This window comes from Agelaius phoeniceus, chromosome 7 (assembly GCF_051311805.1).
Source record: "Agelaius phoeniceus isolate bAgePho1 chromosome 7, bAgePho1.hap1, whole genome shotgun sequence".
NCBI lineage: Eukaryota > Metazoa > Chordata > Aves > Passeriformes > Icteridae > Agelaius > Agelaius phoeniceus.
In genome coordinates this window covers 41417281-41438140 of record NC_135271.1, presented here as the reverse complement: position 1 = coordinate 41438140, position 20860 = coordinate 41417281, and the positions used below count along the sequence as shown (strand labels likewise).

Sequence of the window (20860 nt, the reverse complement as noted above, 5' to 3'; positions counted from 1 at the left end):
GCAATGAGAAAAATCTGCCATAAATAAGGTTTATTAAACCTAATCAATCTAAACCCACCTGAGAGAAGTTTATGGAAAATGGGAATTAAGATGCGTGTCTCATCAAATCTCAGCATTCATAACTGTGGAACAAGAGAGCCTTTTGATTCCAGAGCTAAACACGTTGAATATGTTGGGAACATAATCTGGGAAAACACTTTAAGGCAGAGAGCATTAGAGAGATCTGCACATGATCGGCTTAAACAAGTTCAAGATTAAACAGTGAAGCACATTCAGCAAGCAGCTCATGAGAGCCACAGCTCCTTGGCAAGGCCAGTGGGGGGGTTTGCAGTGCTCTGTGTCTCTGAAGGGACATGGTGTGGGCATCCTCACCTGCCCAGGAGTGAGTGTGTGCATCCATCCATCCATCCATCCATCCATCCATCCATCCATCCATCCATCCATCCATCCATCCATCCATCCATCCACGGGCAGGTGTGTGAGGTACATAGCTGAGTGCATGCCTGGATGTGCGGTTTTTTGTCCAGGATGAGAAAAATCAAGTATGAAATATGAGTTCATATGCAATATGTGCAGAAATAGCTACCTGGGTTTATTTAGGTGAAAGATTATTAGACAGTAGGTAAGTAGGTACTAGATTTCAGAAATGCACGTGATGAGAAACCAAAAACTAATCACCACCTTCTGAACATTGCTAAATTGTTCTTTTTCTACTCTTGAGTGACTTCCTTTCTATGTATCTGTAGGGGATAGTAGAAAAGAGCTGAGATTGTGGTTAGTAGCTGCAAATTTGTATCTTTTGAAATATATATATGTTTTAATCAAGTTCTTTATGGCTCCCATATATCAAACAAAACAGAAATAATGTTTTCAGGTGTTGGAGTCTTTTTTGCCTTTGTATACTCACTGTATTTATATCTCTGTAATCTGCTTTTGAAATATTTATCAAAAATTACTTTAATAAGAATTTCTCTTCCAGTGTGTAGAGGGCTTTGGAAGCTGATCTGAGAAATAGCAGCACGATTAGACATTTTTTTCTTGGTTTCTTTTTCTCATGCATACAATGAGACAATGCATGACATTGAAAACGTTAGCAGTGAATGCTCAAAATTCAGCCTGATTTTTACTTGGCTGCGAGGGAATATTATTTTGTGGTCACAAGTCTCTGATGATCTGTGAGTTTGTTCTTCAAAGGATCAAACAGCCCTTCTGTCTGGAAAGGCTGGGAGACACTGGCCTGGGAGAAGCTCTGCATTAGGGGCTAGATGAACACCTTGGGAGGAGAAATTCCCTGTGGTTGACACATCCCTTCTCTCTCTTCCTCCCCAGCACCCTAAGCCAAATCCAGCAGGCACTGACAGGGCTTGGTTATCCCTGTCCCTCACCAAAAACGTCTCCTGCTGCTCTTGCTTCCAGCTCTGGCACTTCCCTGCCCCTGCAGGAAACTAACTCTACAGAGAAATCAGAAAAGAAATCAGTGCTGGTGTAATAAGCTAAGCCAGCTCTCTGTGGGGTCAGACAAGAGGAAATCATTGGTGACACCACAGCCACCCTGGCTGAGGTTGGCTGAATGGCTCCTCCTGTCTCCCCATCCCTGCAGTGGGAAAGGTTTTTGCAGTCCAGGGAGTGAAAGGCATTGTGGTGGGTGTCTGTGCTTTGCTCAAGCTTTACTGGGGTTTAACAAACTCTCAGGCTGGGAATGCATAGTTGTTCTCCATAGGAAATTTGGGTTCATACCTGGACAGTTGTTTAAAAGCCACAGCATGTAGGAAGACTGCAGGAATGTTCTCACTATCACAAAATATTTGGGTACTGCAGGCTAATAACAAGAGTGCTGGTTTGAGATTTTATGCAAAAATTCAGTGGTGTAATGCTATTATGAGAGAATTAGCAGCATACTGACTTCTTGTGCCTTTTCTCCATAGGAGCAGCAGCAAATTTCAGTTTCTTTGGCTGGATTAAGTCGGTTTTGATCTCTTCATGCAGGTTGGTACCAGTCACTTGGCAGTGACCAACCCACTGCTCATTGTTCCCATGACCCACTAATGAGCACAGAGAGGGCTGGAAGAATTGACTTGCTTATTACCTTAAGCAGTCTTTCTGCCCCTTCTTGCATACTCAGAGTTATTCTTGCTTAATTGTAAAAAGGCTCTTTGCTTCCCATTAGCCTGGCATATGGTTGGCTGTGTATGTGGGGAAGCAGGAGTTTCCTCTGCTTTGTGTGTGGGAATGTCAGCTGATAACTCTATCATGGGGCCTGAAGCTTCATCTTAGCCTAAAGGTCTGTGCTCAAAATCTATGGCTCAGGTTGAACTGGGAAATCTGCAAGGAAATGAGAAACTGGAGACTCCTTCTCTTCCACCCATCATTCACCGAAAGCAAATTCCTCTGGTAGTGTTGGAACAGGCACACATGGCAGCTGTGTTCAATTTTCAGAGAGGAAATCTAGGGTGGGGGAGCTGCAATAACTTTGGGGCAAATATGATAAACAGGGTCTTTGGTGAAGGAACCATTCAGTATTGAGTTTACATGGGACTGGAGTAGCACTGTCTTGGGGTTTTGATTACCAGAAGACCTTGAGGGTTTTTTTTTGGTTGGTTATTAACTAGTTTTGTTAAATTTATTTAATGCTATTAATTATTAATTCCATCTAATTGGGTTTCCTGTAGCAGCTTATGAGCACCTTTGCCTCTGAGCAGTGGGCTTTGAGTTTCTCAGTCTGTTGGGTTTCTTTTTTGCTGGGGTGAGTGAACACCGTAGGGAGGACTGTGCAACATGAGCTGCCACACATTATATGTGCCAATTTGCTGCCTCCTTCAAAATAAATCAAAGTCCAGCCAATTAAACACATTGGTCTGTCTTGCCAGGTCCTGTCTCTGCTCACAGTTCCATTATAACATGACCACTTTTGGTGAGCAGGGGTGGTTGAGGAGAGAAGCCAGGGTTGAGGGATCTCTCTGAGGTCCCTTGGTAGGCCTTAGACATAACAGCACTTAATGTATACCTTAATTTAAACCATTTAACAAAAGATTCTTATGGAATTATGATGCCTTTGCATCTTCTCAACAGGTAGAGGGTTGAAATTTGAAGAGTGGGGGAATCAGCCCAGGCTCTGTAATCAGCATTTGGTGATGGTCCTCCAAGTATAGCAAACTTGAGAGTTCACTGCTCTGAGAGGCCCCACTGAGGGAGATGCTGGTCTCAGCCCACTGTGGGTCAGGAGAGCTCAAAGGGCCTCACTCTGGACTGCTGCTTACAGTGTAGCAAGAGAGTTGGCTTTGGTCATAGTAATTTTCCATCCTGGCCACAATTTTTGTCAGTAACTTTCTTTGAACGCTCTATTACAAAAAGGTTGTTCCACTTGGGTTGTTACTCATGCAAGAAAAATAAGTTTCCAAGGATATTCATTAAAAACCAGGAGCTGTCAGCATTAGTTCCCTGGAGCAGACAGTGTCTCTGATAAGCTCAGGAGGAGCTGAGCCCAGGTGCTGTTTGTCAAGGCTGAGCCTAACAAGCATTTCTCAGATCACAGTGCAGCCCAAGGGGCAGGGGGAGTGGGATGCACCACCACATATGTTTTCTGCATAAGGGATTGTCCCCTGTCCCCTTGCACAGTCCCCTGCTGACTGGTGACACAAGCCCAAGCCAAGGGTGAGGAGTTAAGACTGGGAACAGGGTAAGTGGGGCCATGCTGAAATGCTGCCAGAATTACTCATGGCACAGTGAGACAGACCCTGCTGCTTCATACCCCGGGCAGTTCTGTCTGCTGCCACCCCAGGCAGATTTGTGGCTGGTTATTTTAGCTCGGTGCCTCTGTGATGACAGAACAGCACTTTCCTCCCAGTTGTCCTTTGGTGCATCTCAGTTGTGTCTCCTGCCCACTGTCAGAAATCCCTGTGCGAGTCTGGTTGAGGTGTGAGGCTTCATGGAGAATGACCACATGGAAAGGAGAAACTATCCCTGCCTCTCGTGTGGAGAGGTGCTGTTGTCACAGGGGGATTTTATCTTTGGGTTACGAGACCAACAAAGTCCTTGGTTCTTTGGTCAGTGCAATCAATGAGCAAAGACCCTGCCAAGAAAGGCTGAGGGGAGATCTGGTGAGTGCCCAAGGCAGAAACTGATCCTGGTTTTCTCCTCTCAAAAAGTGCAATCTCTGGGTCAGCCAGCCAGCTTGGTCACCTTATCCTAGTGCCAGGCTCCTGCTCTTACTGGCACAAAGAGCATCTTGGGCTCAGCTTGGGAGTCAGGTCTATTTGAAGCCCATCTATGTTGTGCTGCAAAAAATTGCATTGAAATAATTTAGAGCTTTTTTCTGAGCCCTGTTTTCCTGAAATCAAGTCCAGATATTTTAATGAATTGGAGAAAAATAATAAGTCCCATTAAGCTGCAAAGGAGTTGGAGGCAGCCAAGGGTTCTTGACACCTCTAAGGCTCTTAGGTGCTTGATGAGGTCTTAGTCAGTACTATATTTGTCTTACAGTTTTGATTTAAAAATGCCAATAAGGTTTTCTTAAAATCAGCTTCTGGGATGAAGAGATTGTAGGGAAATCTCCTGTTTTATTTAAAAATTACAAAAAGTATTACAAATTTTTTATTGCTTAGGGGACCATAAAAAGGATATTTTTCATTAGAAATGGTTTGTGCTCCTTCTTCTCTTTCTTGGTGTGGAAGGTGTTGACACAGTCAATATCCAAAGAGGAAGCCCATTTGTTATGAAAACATTTATTTTGCATTGTATATCTGGGGAAAGGGAGAACATTTCTTTTGTGCCTTCTAAGAAAAATGCTCTCAGGTTAACTCTGTGCCTCCAAGGGGCACTGAGGAGGATTCAGCCTCTTCTGGAATCACCCTGCCTTGCTGGCACAGCCAAGAGCACGGCTGCTAATGGATTACAAACAAGGGGTGATGCAGGCACCTCTGCTTCTCTGCTTGCAGGAGAAGGCCAGCTCCCAAGGAGCAGATCGTGGTGACACCATCCTTTGCAACAGTTGGCATGGAGACCAGGCAGCTCACCGAGGAGAACGCAGACTTCGCCTCACGGGACCGCTACCACCAGTCCTCACTCATCAGCAGAGAGGAATTTGGGAGCCAGTTCCAGTGAAGGACACACACACACACACACAAAATCAATCCATTACTTCAAAAAGCATTTAGAAGGGCTATGGCTGCCACAGGTGCCTTTTGAAGTACTTGAATGTACGCACAAAGGATGTGAATTGCTATTTATGTATTTGAGGCTTGTTTGTTTATGCAAGCTACAGCATTGCTGGGCTTCAAACCTTACCCAAACTGAGGGGAGAAAATGGAAATGAAAGGGCCAGTCTGGGAAGTGATGAGTTACTGAAGACAGTACAACCCTTTTAAGGAATTCAATTATAAGCCCTACTGAGTTCTAAAAAAGGTTGCTGCTCTAAAAGCTTACAACATCCCATTTCAGATGTCCTCTGGGTGACTGGGGACACTCTGCCTGGGAGCAGTGATGCTGGCAGCAGGAGCCGGTGCCCCACTCCCAGCTGTGCCACGGATGGATGAGACCTTCCAGGTCAATTCACTTCTCCTCTAGGCATGAATTTCCCTGCTTGTAATACAGTAATTTTCTACCTCAGCATTTCAATTACCAAGGTCTTAGAAAGTATTTTAAGACATTAGACAATAGGCCAGAATCAGTGGCAAGTATGAGAAGATTATGAAGTGTATTCACAACTGAAATCGCACATTTAAGTGCAGGATAATGACCTCTTCTGTAAAACTGTGAAATTATGTCTTAGAAGCTGTTCATAGTTATTTCCCACATCCTTTCTGATGTGAGAGCTGAGACCTGATGAAATACCTGGGCCCACTTAAACCATCTCCTGGCTGAAGGGACAGATGGTTCAGAATTGCTTTAGCAAAATAAGTTTACCCCCAGCACCACACATCAGTTCTGACATTCAGGAAGGGGAAATCACTGCCTTTCACTTTGTTTCATCTCTGATAATTTCAGCGTTTAGATTATTTATTTCTCCTTCTGTGCAATAAAAGCCTGAGACACCAGGAACTCCTCTCCATCCTTTCTGTGGGCACTCTTTGAGCGCCATTCCACCATTCCAGTGCTAAGTGCCCTGGTGTTGCTGGGTGAGGGGACTCCCATCCCATGGCCTGGCCAGCTGCAGTTTTGGCTCTTTCCATTTTCTTACAGAGGGAGGCACAGGAGGCTTTCTGCTGACATGGAGAAAAGAGCCACCTTGGCACACTGCAGAAAGTGTATTCATTTCTCAAGGTTGCAGGTCTTGGACTAAGTGCTTTTAACTTTAATTATCTCAACAGAGGCAAGAGGAAAGTTGTGTTTGCGTGACCTGCTCTGACCCACCTCAAATCAGTCACTCAGTGTTGGAAACACCTTTCCAGGATTCCTTCCTGCCTGCTTCTTGCTGTTGGTTTCCAAAGAATCTGAATCTGCTCTGTGGATTTTGGGCCCATGTTGAAGCTTCTCCTGGGGCCAGTGGCTCCAGAGAGCACTCCCTGTGCTTGTAGCATCCTTAACCTTGGCAGATACCCCTGTTGTGCAAACTTCAAACACTTCTTGGTGCTCCCCACTGTTGGCAAGCTGCTTGGTGCTGTGTTACAGTTTCATTCCTGACCATAATGCCATTACTATAAAATCTTGTATTTCACAAAGTCTGGTCACGTGCATGCTCCCTTTCCTCCTGAGTCAAGGATTGCTCAGCCCCGCATTTCTCTGTAGCTTGATCAAAAGAAAACCCCAGAGCATGGCATGAAGAGATTAGTAGGCAGAAATTCCTTGGTAGCTTCTTTGTTGGCTACTAAATAATGTAATTCCCTTCTTAAAATAAGACATGAGTTAGGAGGTCCAGAGAGGGAGGGTGGGGAAGGTCCTTGGCTGTGTATCTCGCTTGCTGAGGAGTTGCACTGGTTGAAACCAGATGATTTGGTAGAGAATGTTTGCCTCTTCAACACCGTGGCCCCTGCTTGTCCCTGAAACTAGGATGTGATGGGCCCTTGGTCTAGCAGTGGTGGGAGGAGGTCCCAGCTTTGCTTTCAGCTAAGTGTGCAGCAGCTGTCCCCTTCTCCTGCCACCACCGTCCAGCAGCCCTTTGCACCTGAGCATCCTCTGGGAACATTCTAGTTGTGTTTGTGTGCTGGCCAAGCCTCTGCTGGCTGCCAGGGAGAGGCACTGTGCTGTGCCATGCAGGGGCCTGGGGAGTGGACACCTGGAGGGCTCTGGGTGCAGGGATGGGGAGTGCCTTGGTGTGTCTGGGTAAAGGCAGCTGTGGCCCTGGCATCAGCACTGGGTGGTTATTGCTGCTCTTGAGACCTGGCAGTGGAGGGAATGCCTTGCAGAGCACACTGTTCCAAGGGTTTCTGGGGGCTCCACATGCTGCTGCTGGAGAATCTCTACCACCTCCTTCACTGGCACCTCCACCACCACAGCAGGAAGCAGCTCCTTCCATCACCTGGTAAGCACAGGCACCTGCTCCTTCCCTTGTAGCTTCAGGGAGAAATGCATCACACAATCCTTGCTGCATTACAGGTGAAGAGTACAACAGCCTTCTTGGGTAATGCTTGGAAAGGGGCATGCTGATCTTCCCTGGAGCATTACCTCAGGTGTAGTTAATGGAAAGAGTGGCAGGAGGCCTTGTTTTAGCACCAGTAATTCTGCAGTCTGGGTAGCATTGGAGACTCCATGAGACACTACGGGAATGCAGGGATTCGCACCAAGGAAACTTTTCCAGCAGGAAAGCAAGCAAGCAAGCAGTTGTACAGCTAAAGATCATGGTGTCACTTCAAAAATGGTTGTAGCTTTGGTAGAACTCTAAAAAAATGGGCGAAATTAGGTGGCAGGAATTTATCATCTTCACATTTAATGGCTGAAGGGAAGAAATGGGGGTGGGGATTGCTCCTGTGAGTGGAAATGTGCTGCTTTCATCCCCTGAGGGCCCATGTGAGCCTCCACATGCTGGGGGTTTCATGAAGCTTCAGGTTCCCTGAAGGTGAGTTTGGAGCCCGGCTCTGAGCATCAGATGCCTTGCTGTATATCAAGGTTGCAGCTTGGCTACTGTAGTTATGGAAAGGCCTTACTGTTTTTTAAGCCATGTGAGCTTTTTATCATCCTATAATTATTTTCGTTTTGGTTTGAAATTCGATATAATAATAATAATAATAATTATTATTATCATTATTTTACAAGAAATGAAAATGTTCTGCAATGGGCCAAGGTGTGAAAATATTTGTTTTTGAGAGAGATGTGGATATGGCACACGGTTTGGTTCCTTTTGAAGGCTCCAGCTGTAAATTGGTGGCTCCACTTTTGACAGTTTCCTTTGCAGAACATACAAGCACAGAAGGCGGGTGGGGATAAATATTTTATTACTTGCTTTGCAGTGCTGCCTGGAAGCTCATGCTGCATTTATGATCCCTTAGCACTAAGAGGGTCCAGAAATTGGAATTTTATGCCTCAAAACACTTCCAGCACAAATAGTCAGGACTAAGAATGGGCAGAAAAATTGTTGAGATATTGGCATTAAGAGACAGCTTCTCAGTTGGTATAAATTGTCATCCACATGGATCTGTGTCCCATTAGGAGTCTGCACAAGGAGAATCAAGTTCATCAAATCCATATCTTAGCTCAAACTTTTCTTTTTTTTTTTTTCCACTCTCCTCATGTTTTCTCTTGATCAGCCTTGAGTTTCCTTCAATGGTTATTGCTGTGTATGGTGGCCAAAATATCACACACCTGCCATGGCCATTTCTTCCCAGCAGATAGGTGTGACCACAGCGTTGAAGCAGCAAAGAAGGGTGACAATGTGAAATGATGCTTGTGTGCATGGCTGAATTAAGGCACAGGGGGCTCTCTGTGCCTTATGAGGTGGTTTGTTCTCACCCATGTGGCTCTGATTTAGATTCAGACAGGCAAAGTTTCTTAAACAGCATCATACTTACACCTGCAAGGTCAGAAGAGATTTGCTGAAGCACAAGAGCCAGCCTAGGATTAACATTTAGGTTAGTGCGAAATTGAAGTTATTTGAATTATTGCCCTTGCCTAGTGAATTTTAGAGAGGGTAATTACAGGGATAAAAGAGAGGAGATTTTGTAGACAACCTATAAATTTGTTAGCTCTGTATGAAAGTGGAATATAATGCTCTTGTTATGTTCTGCAGTGGTGTCTTGCTGCAACCCAGATTTGGCACAGCATCCCTTAAACCTGAGACAAGGTGAGACCTCAGCGGTAGCAGCCTTAAAAGCTACAGATGAGAGGCTCTAGCAGCAAACTGCAGGCTAAAAATAAATCACTTTAAAGCCCATACGGCACAGGAAAGGCTCCTTTCCTCTCTGCCTTCTGCTCCTTGTGGCTTTTTTCACAGGATTTTTATGCTCATATCCCCCAATACCTGAGATTTGCCCTCCTTATGCAAGAGCAAACAGAACCACGGGTGCTCCCAGAAACTTGGTGATAGAGGAGCACACCTGTAACTTTATTGGATCCAAGTGTCCCTTCTAAATTTCACTGGGGGCCTCTTTCCAGATTTAAGGGCACTGCTCTGAAGTGTTTAGCTCAGCTGCAGAATATCTGGTTGTGCTCCAAACCAGAGCTGGCGGAAAAAGGTCCTGAAAGAAATAAATAAGAAATTTAGAATTGCTTCTTCAAGATAGATTTGGATGGCTGGTTTATTTTTTTCCCCCAAAAAATAAGGGATTTTTTTTCCAGTGACAGGATTCAAAATGCAACATCATTTCAAGTTGTGCATTTTTCTGTGAGGGATGAAGAGGGATCACAAGACCCATATCCATCCTGACTTCCAAATGTCAAATACCTGGAACAAGCTGCTTCCAATGGAGGAACGAGGCAAGCAATTCTTGTTAAAATAAATCAATAAAATACCACCACCCCCAAAATTTCAGGAATAATGGTCACGTATTAAGTGCCTTTTGGATGACTGGTATCTGTTAATGGATGGCTTGCGGCATCAAGAGGAGATGCAAAGGTAATTAATTACTCAGGAACTATTTGTCCACTTTGGAAACTCAGGGCTTTTAATAACAAATTCCAGGAGGAGAAAATATTCACTTTGTACCTTAATTCATCATCAGCTTAAAACTTGTCTGAGGTTTATGAGCCTGATCCAAGTTTTGGACAGATCTGGGATGAGTTTCAAGGGAGCTGCAGGAGTTTCATGACATTGGCTGTGCCACGAAAGGCTTCTATGGAACCAGAGGGAAGGGACTGGTCACTGTAATCCTCCCAAAGTGCTACACAGATGCCTCTTCTGCAGAGACTCTCGTGGTTTTTTGGGATTTCAGACCTAAACAATGTAGATACCAGCAAATTTTGTCACATTTCTCTAGCCCTTCAACCTGGAAAATGGAAATCAAGGTGAAATAAAAACACACTCTGTTTTTCCCTCCCCCAAAACAAGGTGATGGGCAGGTTTCAATTAATCAGTATCAATCATGTTTTATATATAGCTTTGTTAGAGGCTTCCTGTGTTGATGAGGTTGTTTGTTTGTTTGTTTTTAACTCCTTTGCTGTGTGTGTGGAAGGTGCCACTTGCTTTCAGATGGAAGTGCTAAATGTGTTCTGTACATGATTTGGGGAGGCGTTTGAGGTCACAGCCTCTTTCAGGAGGATGCTGTGGCATTACTCGACATCAGGCTTTGCCTGGCCCATCTGGCTCCTCGGACATGATTTCATGCATTTAAATCTCCTATTACAAGGAGGGTGGGGAGCAGCCCTCAGCCTGGAGCTGCCCTGGAAGCAGCATCAGCAGGATGCTGCAGCGGAGTGTGTGGTTGTGCCATGGGGATAAACAACTCCAGCACCACATGGGGAAAAGCCAAGTGCTGGTGGCCTTCACTGAGTGCTTGTGCTCCCCACAGCCACCTTCATCCTGCTGCAGTTCTTCCTTCTCCCATCACTGAAGCTTCTTTCCCAGCCCCCAAGGAGGGTGTCAAACTCATCACATGGGTGGCAGGGTTGATATCCCCTCCACACTGCCCTCTGCAGCTCCAATGGGTAAAATAGTATTTTTTGAATAAAAACCAACAAAGTGAGGTTTTTTCTCTGTTGTTTTCACGTGGCTGTTGAAACTGAAGCTTAAAAATATCAGTCATAAATTGACTTCTTATATTCCTTATGAAACCCTGAAGGTAGGAATAAAAAATAAGATGGCAGGAAAACACAGTAGCTTTAAATTTACAGGCACTAAACCTTGACAAATCAGATACCTGTGGGGGAAGGGACTGCATTTAGGAAGTCTGAAACTGCCTGAATGTCGGTGTTTCCTTGCCAGGTGCTTGTAAATAATATGCTGCTCATGGAACCATGATGGAGAGAGCAGGGAGATTATTTTCTGATGGTGAGTACTGGTTTAGGCCCACGGGTTCACATCTGTGGGGCATTGGCTGGGGCTGGTGAAGGCAGCTCACCACTGCCATGGGCTTCAGAGGCTGCAATGGCATTTCTGTCCCAGCTAAGCCCTGCCAGGATGTGGCTCATCCAAGGGCACATGGGGTCCTCTGGCCAGCGTTTCCTGCTGCTGGCCCTGCCCTCGGGCACACGCTCCTCATGGTCGTTCCATCGTGGTCACAAGTGCCCTGTCTGCTTCGGAAATGCAGCAGGTCAGGCAGGTTTAATGGCAGATTTTGGGACAACATCAGCTGCCCCCTTCCCCCACGCCCAGAGGGGGTTAAATCAGCCTTCCCTGCTTTCCTAGCTGGTGGCACAGCAGGGTGGGCTGTGCTGTGGGGGCACCATGGGGAAGGGTGAGACGGAGCCATTCGATACCATTCCACATGGGCTGCTCCTGCAGAAATGTTTGGTTTGCATTTGCCTGTGTCTGCTATGGCTCTCCATGGGCCTGTTGAATGAAACAGTAGGAAGAATTTATTGAGACCCTTTTGGAAAAGTATTTGATACTGTGCTTCCTGCTTGTTGGATTTACAGCTTGGAAGGATGCAGTAAGAGTGGGGAGCTGCTGTGTGGCTTAGATGTTAGGGAAGTCTCTTGGAAAAGGCAGGGGAAAGGGGGTGAGCTCTAGACTCGGTATTAGGGCCGTCAGGCATGAGAGTGAGTGGACAGGAGAGCATCCATTTCATGTCAGGGCAAAGTTTGATTTTCATTTGCCCCCTGCAGCCCTGAGGATGCATCCTTGGCCTCAGAGAGGTTTCTGTGGCCCTGCTGTCTTATGTGTATTGCACAGTTAAAAGTGTCAGATTTGCTGGTTGGAAGGTGTTTCTTTCCAGGGACTAACAAAACTTTCTAAGGAATCACATTTATTACTCACTATCTTAGGAATTGGTAGCGTGGAGTCCTGTATTTTATGTATAAAGATATCCCCAAGTGTTTGAGCTGCTGCATTGCACGACCTGTGCCATCTCCCACAGTATCAAAATACTTCACAGCTCTTCCCCTGAGCTTTAGCTGTGTAGTGGTCTCTCTGTCTTATCAAGACAGAAGCTTTGTTTTGCACATCTATTCCATACATAATGTGTAAATACCTGGGCACAGAATGAAGATGCCTAAAAATGTCCTCTCTAGATGAGGCACCTTGGTGCTGCCTGTGGCTTCTGGGTCACTCCATTTGCCAGGACTGGGGTGCTTACCTGCATGACTAAAGCATAATCATGATTGGTTTGTGCTTCATGTCCAAAACTGAGCAGCTTGACTTGTTCCTTGGGTTTAGGCAAATTTGAAGCAAGAAGATGGCAAAAGCTGTAGGGAGTAGACTAGAGCATGGATTGATAGAGAGATGCCTCAGAGGTGGCCTTTCCCAAGGCTCTCATCCATGATTATTCAAGTACCAGAATGAGGATTTCTGAGTGTGCTTCATGGTGAAGTGGTGTGGGAAGGTGTGGGAAAAAGCATTCGCACATGGAGAGAAAAGCCCAAGGGCAGAGGAAGCGAGTCCTGTGGGGCAAAGCCAAGGCCTTAGAGTGCTGGTGTGGGCTCATCAGTGCCACCTCTTGGGTGGAAAGAGGCTTCCAGGAGAGTTTGTGTGCGTCAGCCACCGACTTCTGCTTTTGGTGCAGAGCAAAGCAGGCAGCGGGGGGCTGGGGACCGGACCCCGGGTTTGCTCGGTGCTGCAGCCGTCCGGACGCGGTGAGTTGTCACCAGCCACCCTCCCCTTCGGAAGGTCGGGTTCTGCTTGCCTTGATGAAATCAGGTCTGGTTCTGAAGCAGCTCGAGGGAAAAGTGCAGGGCCCAGGAGCGACTCGAGGGGAGAGGTGGGCCAGGACGGGTTTGAGCTCAGGGGGACCCTAAACCCGGCACATCGGGATGCCGGCAGCCCCGGCAAAGCCCAGCCCACTGCTCTGCGGCCTGCTCCCTCCCAGAGCTAGGAGCATGAAATTATGAAGGGGAATTTCAGAACAATGAAGGGAAATCCTTTGCCTCCCGTACAGCCCGGCCTGGGAAATTCACCACTGCCAGAAACTGCACCCTCAAACGCTGCTGCTGGCTTTCAGAAGAGAGTCAGCCTTATAACCAAGAAAAAAGCTTAAGTTATTTGTCAAGGACTCGATTTCGATGGGATTTAAGTTCGGGGCAGTGCAGGAGGAGGGGTGACCCTGCCGTAGTGGGGGCGGCCGTGCCCGCCGGGTGCGGGCCCTGCGCGCTGCCCGCGTTTACCCGCGGAACCGAACCGGGGCGTTTATTTACCCGCGGAACCGAACCGGGGCAGCTCCGCGACGGCCGCGGCGGCGGGCAGGGGGTCACGCTCGCCCGGCGCGGCTGGGAGATGCAGCAGGAAAAATAAACTAGAAGTAAAAAGGAGCGTTATTATTATTATTATTATTGCTATTGCTAATAGTCCCGGTGCTGCCGCAGCCAGCCGGGTGAGGGAGCGGGCGGCCCGACGGCTGCGCGGGGCGGGAGGGGGCGGCCGCTGGGGGCCGGGCCGGGCCGGGGTGGGGGGGGCCGTGGGGAGTCGGGCCATGCCGAGCCGAGCCGAGCCGCGGCTGGGTGATGTCAGGCTCGAGGAGGAGCCTCCGCCGCCTGCCCTTTTACTTTCGGGCGCCGGCACTTGGCCGCAGGCTGCTGCCGCTGCTGGCCGGGCCCCCCCCTCACCCCCTCCGCTATGGGCACCCTGCACTTTTAAGGCGCCGCCCCGAGGGGGGGGCACGGGGAATTCATTAAAAATCGCTATTTAGGTGGTTATTTATTGCCCCGCTCCGGGTATGTGAACAACCACCCCCCCGCGCCCCCCCTCCCCCGGCTCCCCTTCCATCCACCCCCAGCGCCATGCCGGCAGCCTGCACCCTGCTGCTGCTGCTGGGCTTGGGGCTGGTCCCGGTCCCGCCGGCCGGCTCGCTGCCCCTCGCTTCCCCACGGCGTCTTCCTCCACCTCCCCCTCCTCCTCCTCCGTCCCGAAACCGTCTCGGCCGCCCTTCCTCGCTTCCCGCCGGCAGCCCGGGTGAGTGCCCCGCCATGGGGATGGGGATAGGGATGGGGAGAAGGGGAGGGACGGGATTTCGTCCCGGCAGCGGCCGGAGAGTGCGGGGGTCCGCATGGTGCGGGTCTCTCGTGGCACCGCGGCTGCGGGCTGCTGAGCATCCCGACATCACCCAGAGCTGGCTCAGCTGGGAAGTGTAACACTCCCCCCCCTCAGTTCCTTTTCCTTTTTAACCTTGCCCAGCTCATCGTGCTACAGCTGCTTCAGAGGGTGAAGGTTTGGGATGGGAAAGTCTAAACACGTTGTGGCTGTGTGGACTGAGTGGAAGGCGAGCGGTGGAAACTTCACCGAGGAACTTGAGAAAGGTTTTGGGGGGCACCAGGAGTACTGTCCACATGTGTATACCCATCCAGGTGGGAAACGGGGGGCTCCTGTAGGTGGCCTGCAGGGTCTGGGTTGCCTCCTGCTTGTCTCCAGTAATGCTCTCATCTCACCAAAGGTGAGACCCCTATCAGGTGTGGGGACAGATGCTGTCAGCTCTCTGTGAATACCCTCTGTTTCTAGTCGCCTACAGACTGTCAGATTAGTCACGTATAGAGCCAAATCTTTCCTTGCATGCCACCTCTACAGTGCTATTATCACAAGCAATGCCTAGTTTTGTGCTTTACGGATTGTGCTGAATTTGGTTTCAGCACAGGATAAATCCTATTTTTCCCAGAACAAGCAGGGATGTTTCAAGTGTCGTTCAGTAAACTGGCTCACTTACTCACCAAAGAAGGCACATAGCTCTAAGGATGACTAATTCTCAATGAGTTTGGAAAGCACTGAGTGTCTGCAGGTGGTGTAAGGAATCCAATATGTCAAATTAATCCTGCGTAGGTTTTAAGTGGGTTTTAGGATTCATTGCCTGCCTGAGCTGGACTGTCAAATTTCATCTTTTAATTTCTGATGAGGAGAGAATATTGTGCTTTGGAACTTGGGGTTAAGTTTAGTTGTATGGAGCTGTAAAATTTCAGGAAATGTGAGAAAGTACATTTATAACCTTTTCATTTTCTTCACAAACCCAAGGCATGCCTTTGTAGGATGTATCCAGACTAGACCAATGTATAACTGGGGGTATCAGCTGGAATGTAGCCTGCAGTGGATTAGAAAGCTCCTAACCAGCAGTGCTTGTGAGAGCAGCTTTGTGACTAGGATACTGCATGGAAATGAAGGAGATTTGGGTCTGTTCCCAGCTCAGCTACTTCTTTGTGCTACTCCAAGTATCGGTTTGCCCTCCAAACTGGGAGAATAATGCTGTCTTACCTGCTACCAACCTTGTGAAGATAAAATCTGCAACTTGCCAGCAAACTGCTCACCTATTATTTGTTGAAAGCTGTGCAGATTCCTCAGCGGACAGAAAAAAAATATTTAATTTCATCTCAGCTTTCAGTCTGGCATCTTTTCCTGTGACCTTGATGACTCCTGAGAGTCAGTAGAGGAATGCATTTCCTTTGTTAAGAGTCTGAAAAGCTCGGACTATCTGTCCACATGCTGGAGAAGCCATTTGTCAGCCTGGCTGGCCGGCTCGGGGGCGCAGGCTTTGCTCCGTGCAGCCAGGGCTCAGCAGCTACAGGTGCTTGTGAATTATGTCAGCCACAGCCAGAAGGAGCAGGGCATGCAGTGAAGGAGTGATAAATAGCCCAGCAGTAGCTCGCTCCCCAGCAAACGGCATCGTGAATTACCCTGGCTCCTGACAGCTGCGATTCACTCGCTGTTAGCAGCAGCTCCGTGCCTGTCAGTCAAGGGAATTGTCTGGTGCTACAGGAGCAGGCTGGGGATCTCCGGAATCACCCTCAGGTCGGGCTGCAGACTCCTGAGCAATCCCTGCTTGTGTCACCACCGCTCCTGCCCCTCGAGGCATGTCCCACCTTTGAAAACACTTGCTTGAAGCCAGGGTACCATTTATTGTGAACCCATCACCCTGGCACTACCAGGAAATGAAGATTACATCTCCCTTTGCAACAGTCTGGGGCAGGGTGGCAAAAGCCCTTTCTCAGGCAGGGCTTAGTGAGCAGATGGTGAGGCAGTGGGTGTAGAAATGGGGCTTTTGAGTCGCTCACAAAGCGTGGGGCAAGGGAGCAGGGCTGCCCTCGCAGCCTCACTGCCTTCCTGGCTGGCTTGCGCCTCAGCCTGCATCTGCCACCCTCCCTGCCAGACCCTCTGAGGGCTTGTCTGCTGAGAGATGAGGACAGATGGCTTTAGCCTGTGTTTATAATACAGTCTGAACCCAAGGAGAGTAACACAAGGAAAAAAAAAAATAGGTGAAGTGGGAAGCAAGAAAGCTGGTGACAGTAAAGTTAAAGCATTATCAAATCTCTTCTGGCACTACCTCACATGGGCACTGAGTGAGCTGAAGGGCTCTGTCTGCCACCAGCCTGGGTCAGGTCAGGGTTTGGTTACAAGCCCTGTCCTCCTGCAGGTCTCAGAATTTCAGGTTTCCCATCTGTGAAATGGGAATAATTCCAGTGACACCACAGGACACCAGAGGTAACACTGAGCCCCTGACAAAGTCACTGTGGCTGGGATCTCCCTGTTCCTGCCATGTCCCTTTTCCTGCTACTTCTGCCCACACAGGTGCCCTGCCACGGTGCCCAGCACAGCACGGAGCCGCTGGCAATGGGCTTTCCCTGAGAAGCTGATCTGCTTTGCTGCCATCTGTGTCTGTCCTTCTGTCCCTGCTCCCTCTCTCCCATGGCAGGTGCCACCTTTCTATGTGGCTTCCCTGGTGGGAGCCCTGGCAATGAGGTGTGAAATTGCCTGAGAAGGAACCAGCTTTAGTTGCAGCAGAGGTTTAGGCTGGCTGCTGGGAGAAACTTTCCAAAACTCTTAGAAGGGATAAACAGTCTGTATTTATTTATGTATATTTTTAACTTTCTGTCCGAAACTTTCTGTGTGAGGAAGAAGTAAAGTTAGGAGCGAGGGAAGAAGATGCTGAGGATGTTTGTTTGCACAAAGATACGGCGTAGCTTCCAAACCTGCCTCACATTTTGCAGTATGTATTTTGTGGCTCCTGGGGGCAGAGCCCAGCTCTCCGTGCAGCCACACTGATGCAGAGAGGGGCAAGATGCTGCTCTCTAGCTTTGATGCAGCTTCAGGTGACTGTGGGTGGTGCAGGAAGGATGCTCCCTCCCCCTGTGGTGCAGGGACAAGGAAGAATTGCCTCCTGTGCCTCAGCACTGCTATCAAAAGGCTGCAGGGTTTTCCTGTCTCGGGCATCTTTGCTGCTCCTCTGTGAGCTCTGAGTGGATTTGGTTGGTGGGCTGTGAACATGAACTCCCCGGGATTGCATGGATTTAGCTCTGCTCCTTTGGGGTACATAATTTAAAGCAAAAAAGAAAAGAGAAGGAAGAAAATGCATTTCAGAAAGAGAGGAAGATTGAAGATCAGCTTTCCTGCCTGTTCCCCATCTCAAGCCCTGGAAGGTAGCAGGGGTTGTCCACTGAGCAGCTGGGTTAGCATCAATTTGTGGAAGCACTTGATGTGATGTTAAAGTGCTAAATCAGTAGTGTGAGGGGTAGCTGTGTGACCTGGCTGGCAGGGAGCACACAGTGATGAGTATTGATGGACACTGCCATGTGACAGTGTGTGTGGAGACGTCAGCAGGCAGGGGGTGAGGGGAGAGCTGCCCTTTGCTGGGCTCCCCCAAAGTCTCATTTCTCAGTCCCAAACCACCTGTGCCCATTCAGCAGGTGTTGGCAGCATGTTCTGCTCCAGCAGCCACCACCATTTTGGTCGTGGTGGCTGCTGGAGCAGAATTTAAAGAATTTAAAGTAATTTAAAGAATTTAACTTCCTTCATGTTTTTCTCATGTCTGGGGGGACGAGATGGGCTGTTGCTGCCACGTTTGCAGGGGCTGGTGCCAGCCTTGCTGGTGTGTGGGTGCATTCCTTAGCAAATATTCTTTTCAGTATCAGAAGTTGCAGATACTGATCTGTTTAGGGGAGTGTGGAGTTTCTGGGACAACTTTTTTCCTTCACCTGCTCTTACAGATAGCAATTTTTGGGCTGCCAGTCAGAAACTCTCCATCACTGAACCCTCAAGGTCCATGCGCTCCATCCTCCCTCCATTCTCCCCATCCTGCTCATCTGCAGGGAGCATGTCAGAGCTGCTGAAACTGACTCCATCACCATCACATCTCTCAGAGGCGGCAGAGGATTTTGCTCATTTAACAGAGGGGTTATGATGCCAGGTTAGAAAGGCTGTTAGTTTTGGTGCTCATAGTGAAAATGAATGGATGCTGCTGACCGTAGCTGTTCACCCAAAATGTAAAACATGAAACTTTGTAGCATCAGTCTGGTTGTGTTGGTTTAAATGAAGCATTCATCCATGCTAACAAAATAACCCCAACAGAATACAGAACTATTTCAAATAACAAGCTAATCAAGCCAATAAAACCTGTCAGTACAGCGATAGGGTTTCAGTGCTGTGATGTAGAGATTAAGGCACCACCAATGTCCACAGCACTTCTGGAGCTGCTGCCAGAGAAACCTCCTGGCTGGCACTGTGGGCTCCCCATCCATGGGAGCTGTGTGCCATTTCCAAAATAAGGATAGCTACAGAGTGGCAAGGTTCAGCTGTGGCTGAGCCTGCTGACTTTTTGCAGCACAGAAATACTGTCTTTCTGCCTCTCTCTGTGCCATTCCAGCCAGCTGGGGTGCTCCAGGCAGGGCTGCAACCCCTGAAATACCCCCAGAGAAATAGTCTGGAGCTGCATAGATTGTAGATAGTCAGTGTAAACCCTCTAGATTCTGGCTTTTCTTCCTCACATAGTGTCAAAAGGGTTTCTCTGCTATGGAGGGGTGAGGAGTCTGGGGGTGTCAGGATATTTCTAGGCAGACAAACAGCACTGCTGAAGCCTGGGCTGATCCTCTCAGATGTGCACAGAGCTCCTCTGGAAAGAGGCAGGGCCAGATCCTGGCACCTGCTCTGGTGTCTTTCTGCTGTTGAAATGGTGCAAAGCAGCACTGGGGCAGTTTGACCGACTGGAGCGTCAGAAGGAGCTCCGAGTGAATCAAAGGTTGGTGGTTCAGAATATTCCCTTGAAAATGCTCAATGCAAAATCCATAGTCAGTAGCTTGTCATGAGGCCTGAATACCCCGACCACAGCCCCTGTTATTTACATTCAATTAAAGATGTAGGTCATACAATAGGCTTTTTCTCTTTCCTGAATGGCTGAACACAGAAGGCAGAATCCAATTTTCAGTGGCAGCAGACCTGATTGCAAATTCAAATTTTTACTTCTTTGAGCAGTTTTTGCAACATTTGCATTGTAATTTGCTGTTTCTGTAAATATGAGGGGTTCATTTGCTGGGATATTCATCCAGAGGAGATGCAAGAGGGCTACAAGCACAGGCATGGTGAAAGAATGAAGTCTGTGGGTGCCTCTCAGGAGGAAATGGTTTTGTCACATTTGGCACCTCTTCTTTCTCACCATTTTCTGCATACATACAGCTGATGTGTGTGCACCCATCACCATATATTTTTTAATGCCCAGCTGTTATATATATATAACATCCTGCTGCTTCAGCAAGGGGCACAGTTCATGCAGAGTCTGCGTTCATCCTTTCAGGCTGAAATCATTCACATCTGAGGACAAGGAGAGAATTTTCCCACCCAAAAGGGAAATGATGTTGCATTACTGAGCAACCAGCCCAAGTAATAATATAATCTTAGAAAAATGCAGTTCCCTTGAGTAAAGGAAGCTCTGTAAACTTCAGCTCCTCCAAGCTGTTAGTGTAGCTGTTGCCTGTGCTGTAGAAATGCTGCTGTCAGACCTGGTTTACTGAAGTGCTCTGGAGAGAAAAGGGGAAAAAGGGGATAGGAACCAGGTCCTATATAAAATGAGAACCTCTTGTAGGATCTGAGTACTGTGAGGTACATAATACAGATTTTAGGACCTTGGTTATATCCCTTATTTGCTGTTAATTTGTTTTTTGTCTCATCTGGGTGCTGGAGAGGGTGATGGCCACTCATGGTCATGAAGACTTGGAGAAGGGACAGGCAGAGCCGGGCTGAGCACAGGGATCAGCTGGAGGAAGGTAAAATAATGCAAGGTTTCCACTCACTAGGCTTAAAAGCCTGTGGTTTGTTCTCTTCTGCTTGCCACAGGATGTGTGGCATTGGTGTGTGCTGTGGCTTATCTTGGGTTCTGTGGGTGCTGAGTGTGTGCAGGTTCCAGGGCCAGGGCATGGACTGAGTCATGGGGAGCCCCCTTGGTCTGTGCAGCAGCTCCCCAAGCTGGGCACTCACTGGAGCCTGCTCTGCTGAAGTGCTGGTCTTCACAAAACCTGTAGGAACCTGCTGTCTTGGAGGTGTCTGCCTTCCAGGCTAGTTTATTTTAATATATGAGAACAAACAAAACTGTCTCAGGAACTTCATCCTTTCAGAAACTAGTATGAAATGCATGAGATATAAAAAAATATTTAAAAAGTG

At 48.0% G+C, this 20860-nt stretch overlaps 2 protein-coding genes across 5 annotated transcripts in view; both read left to right on the top strand.

Moving 5' to 3' along the window:
* Positions 1-6178, top strand: part of SLC12A8 (solute carrier family 12 member 8) — a 46790-nt gene extending 40612 nt beyond the window's left edge. The window contains exons 12-13 of the mRNA XM_054636729.2: positions 1926-1986; positions 4935-6178. Of these exons, the coding sequence (XP_054492704.2) occupies positions 1926-1986; positions 4935-5100 (227 nt within the window). The 3' untranslated portion in view covers positions 5101-6178. The remainder of the gene's footprint in view (positions 1-1925; positions 1987-4934) is intronic.
* A 7740-nt stretch (positions 6179-13918) lies between these two features.
* Positions 13919-20860, top strand: part of HEG1 (heart development protein with EGF like domains 1) — a 51881-nt gene continuing 44939 nt past the window's right edge. For all 4 annotated transcript variants that reach the window (XM_077181675.1, XM_077181674.1, XM_054636587.2 and 1 more), the window contains exon 1: positions 13919-14407. In XM_077181675.1, coding sequence (XP_077037790.1) covers positions 14236-14407 — 172 coding nt within the window. In that variant the 5' untranslated portion in view covers positions 13919-14235. The remainder of the gene's footprint in view (positions 14408-20860) is intronic.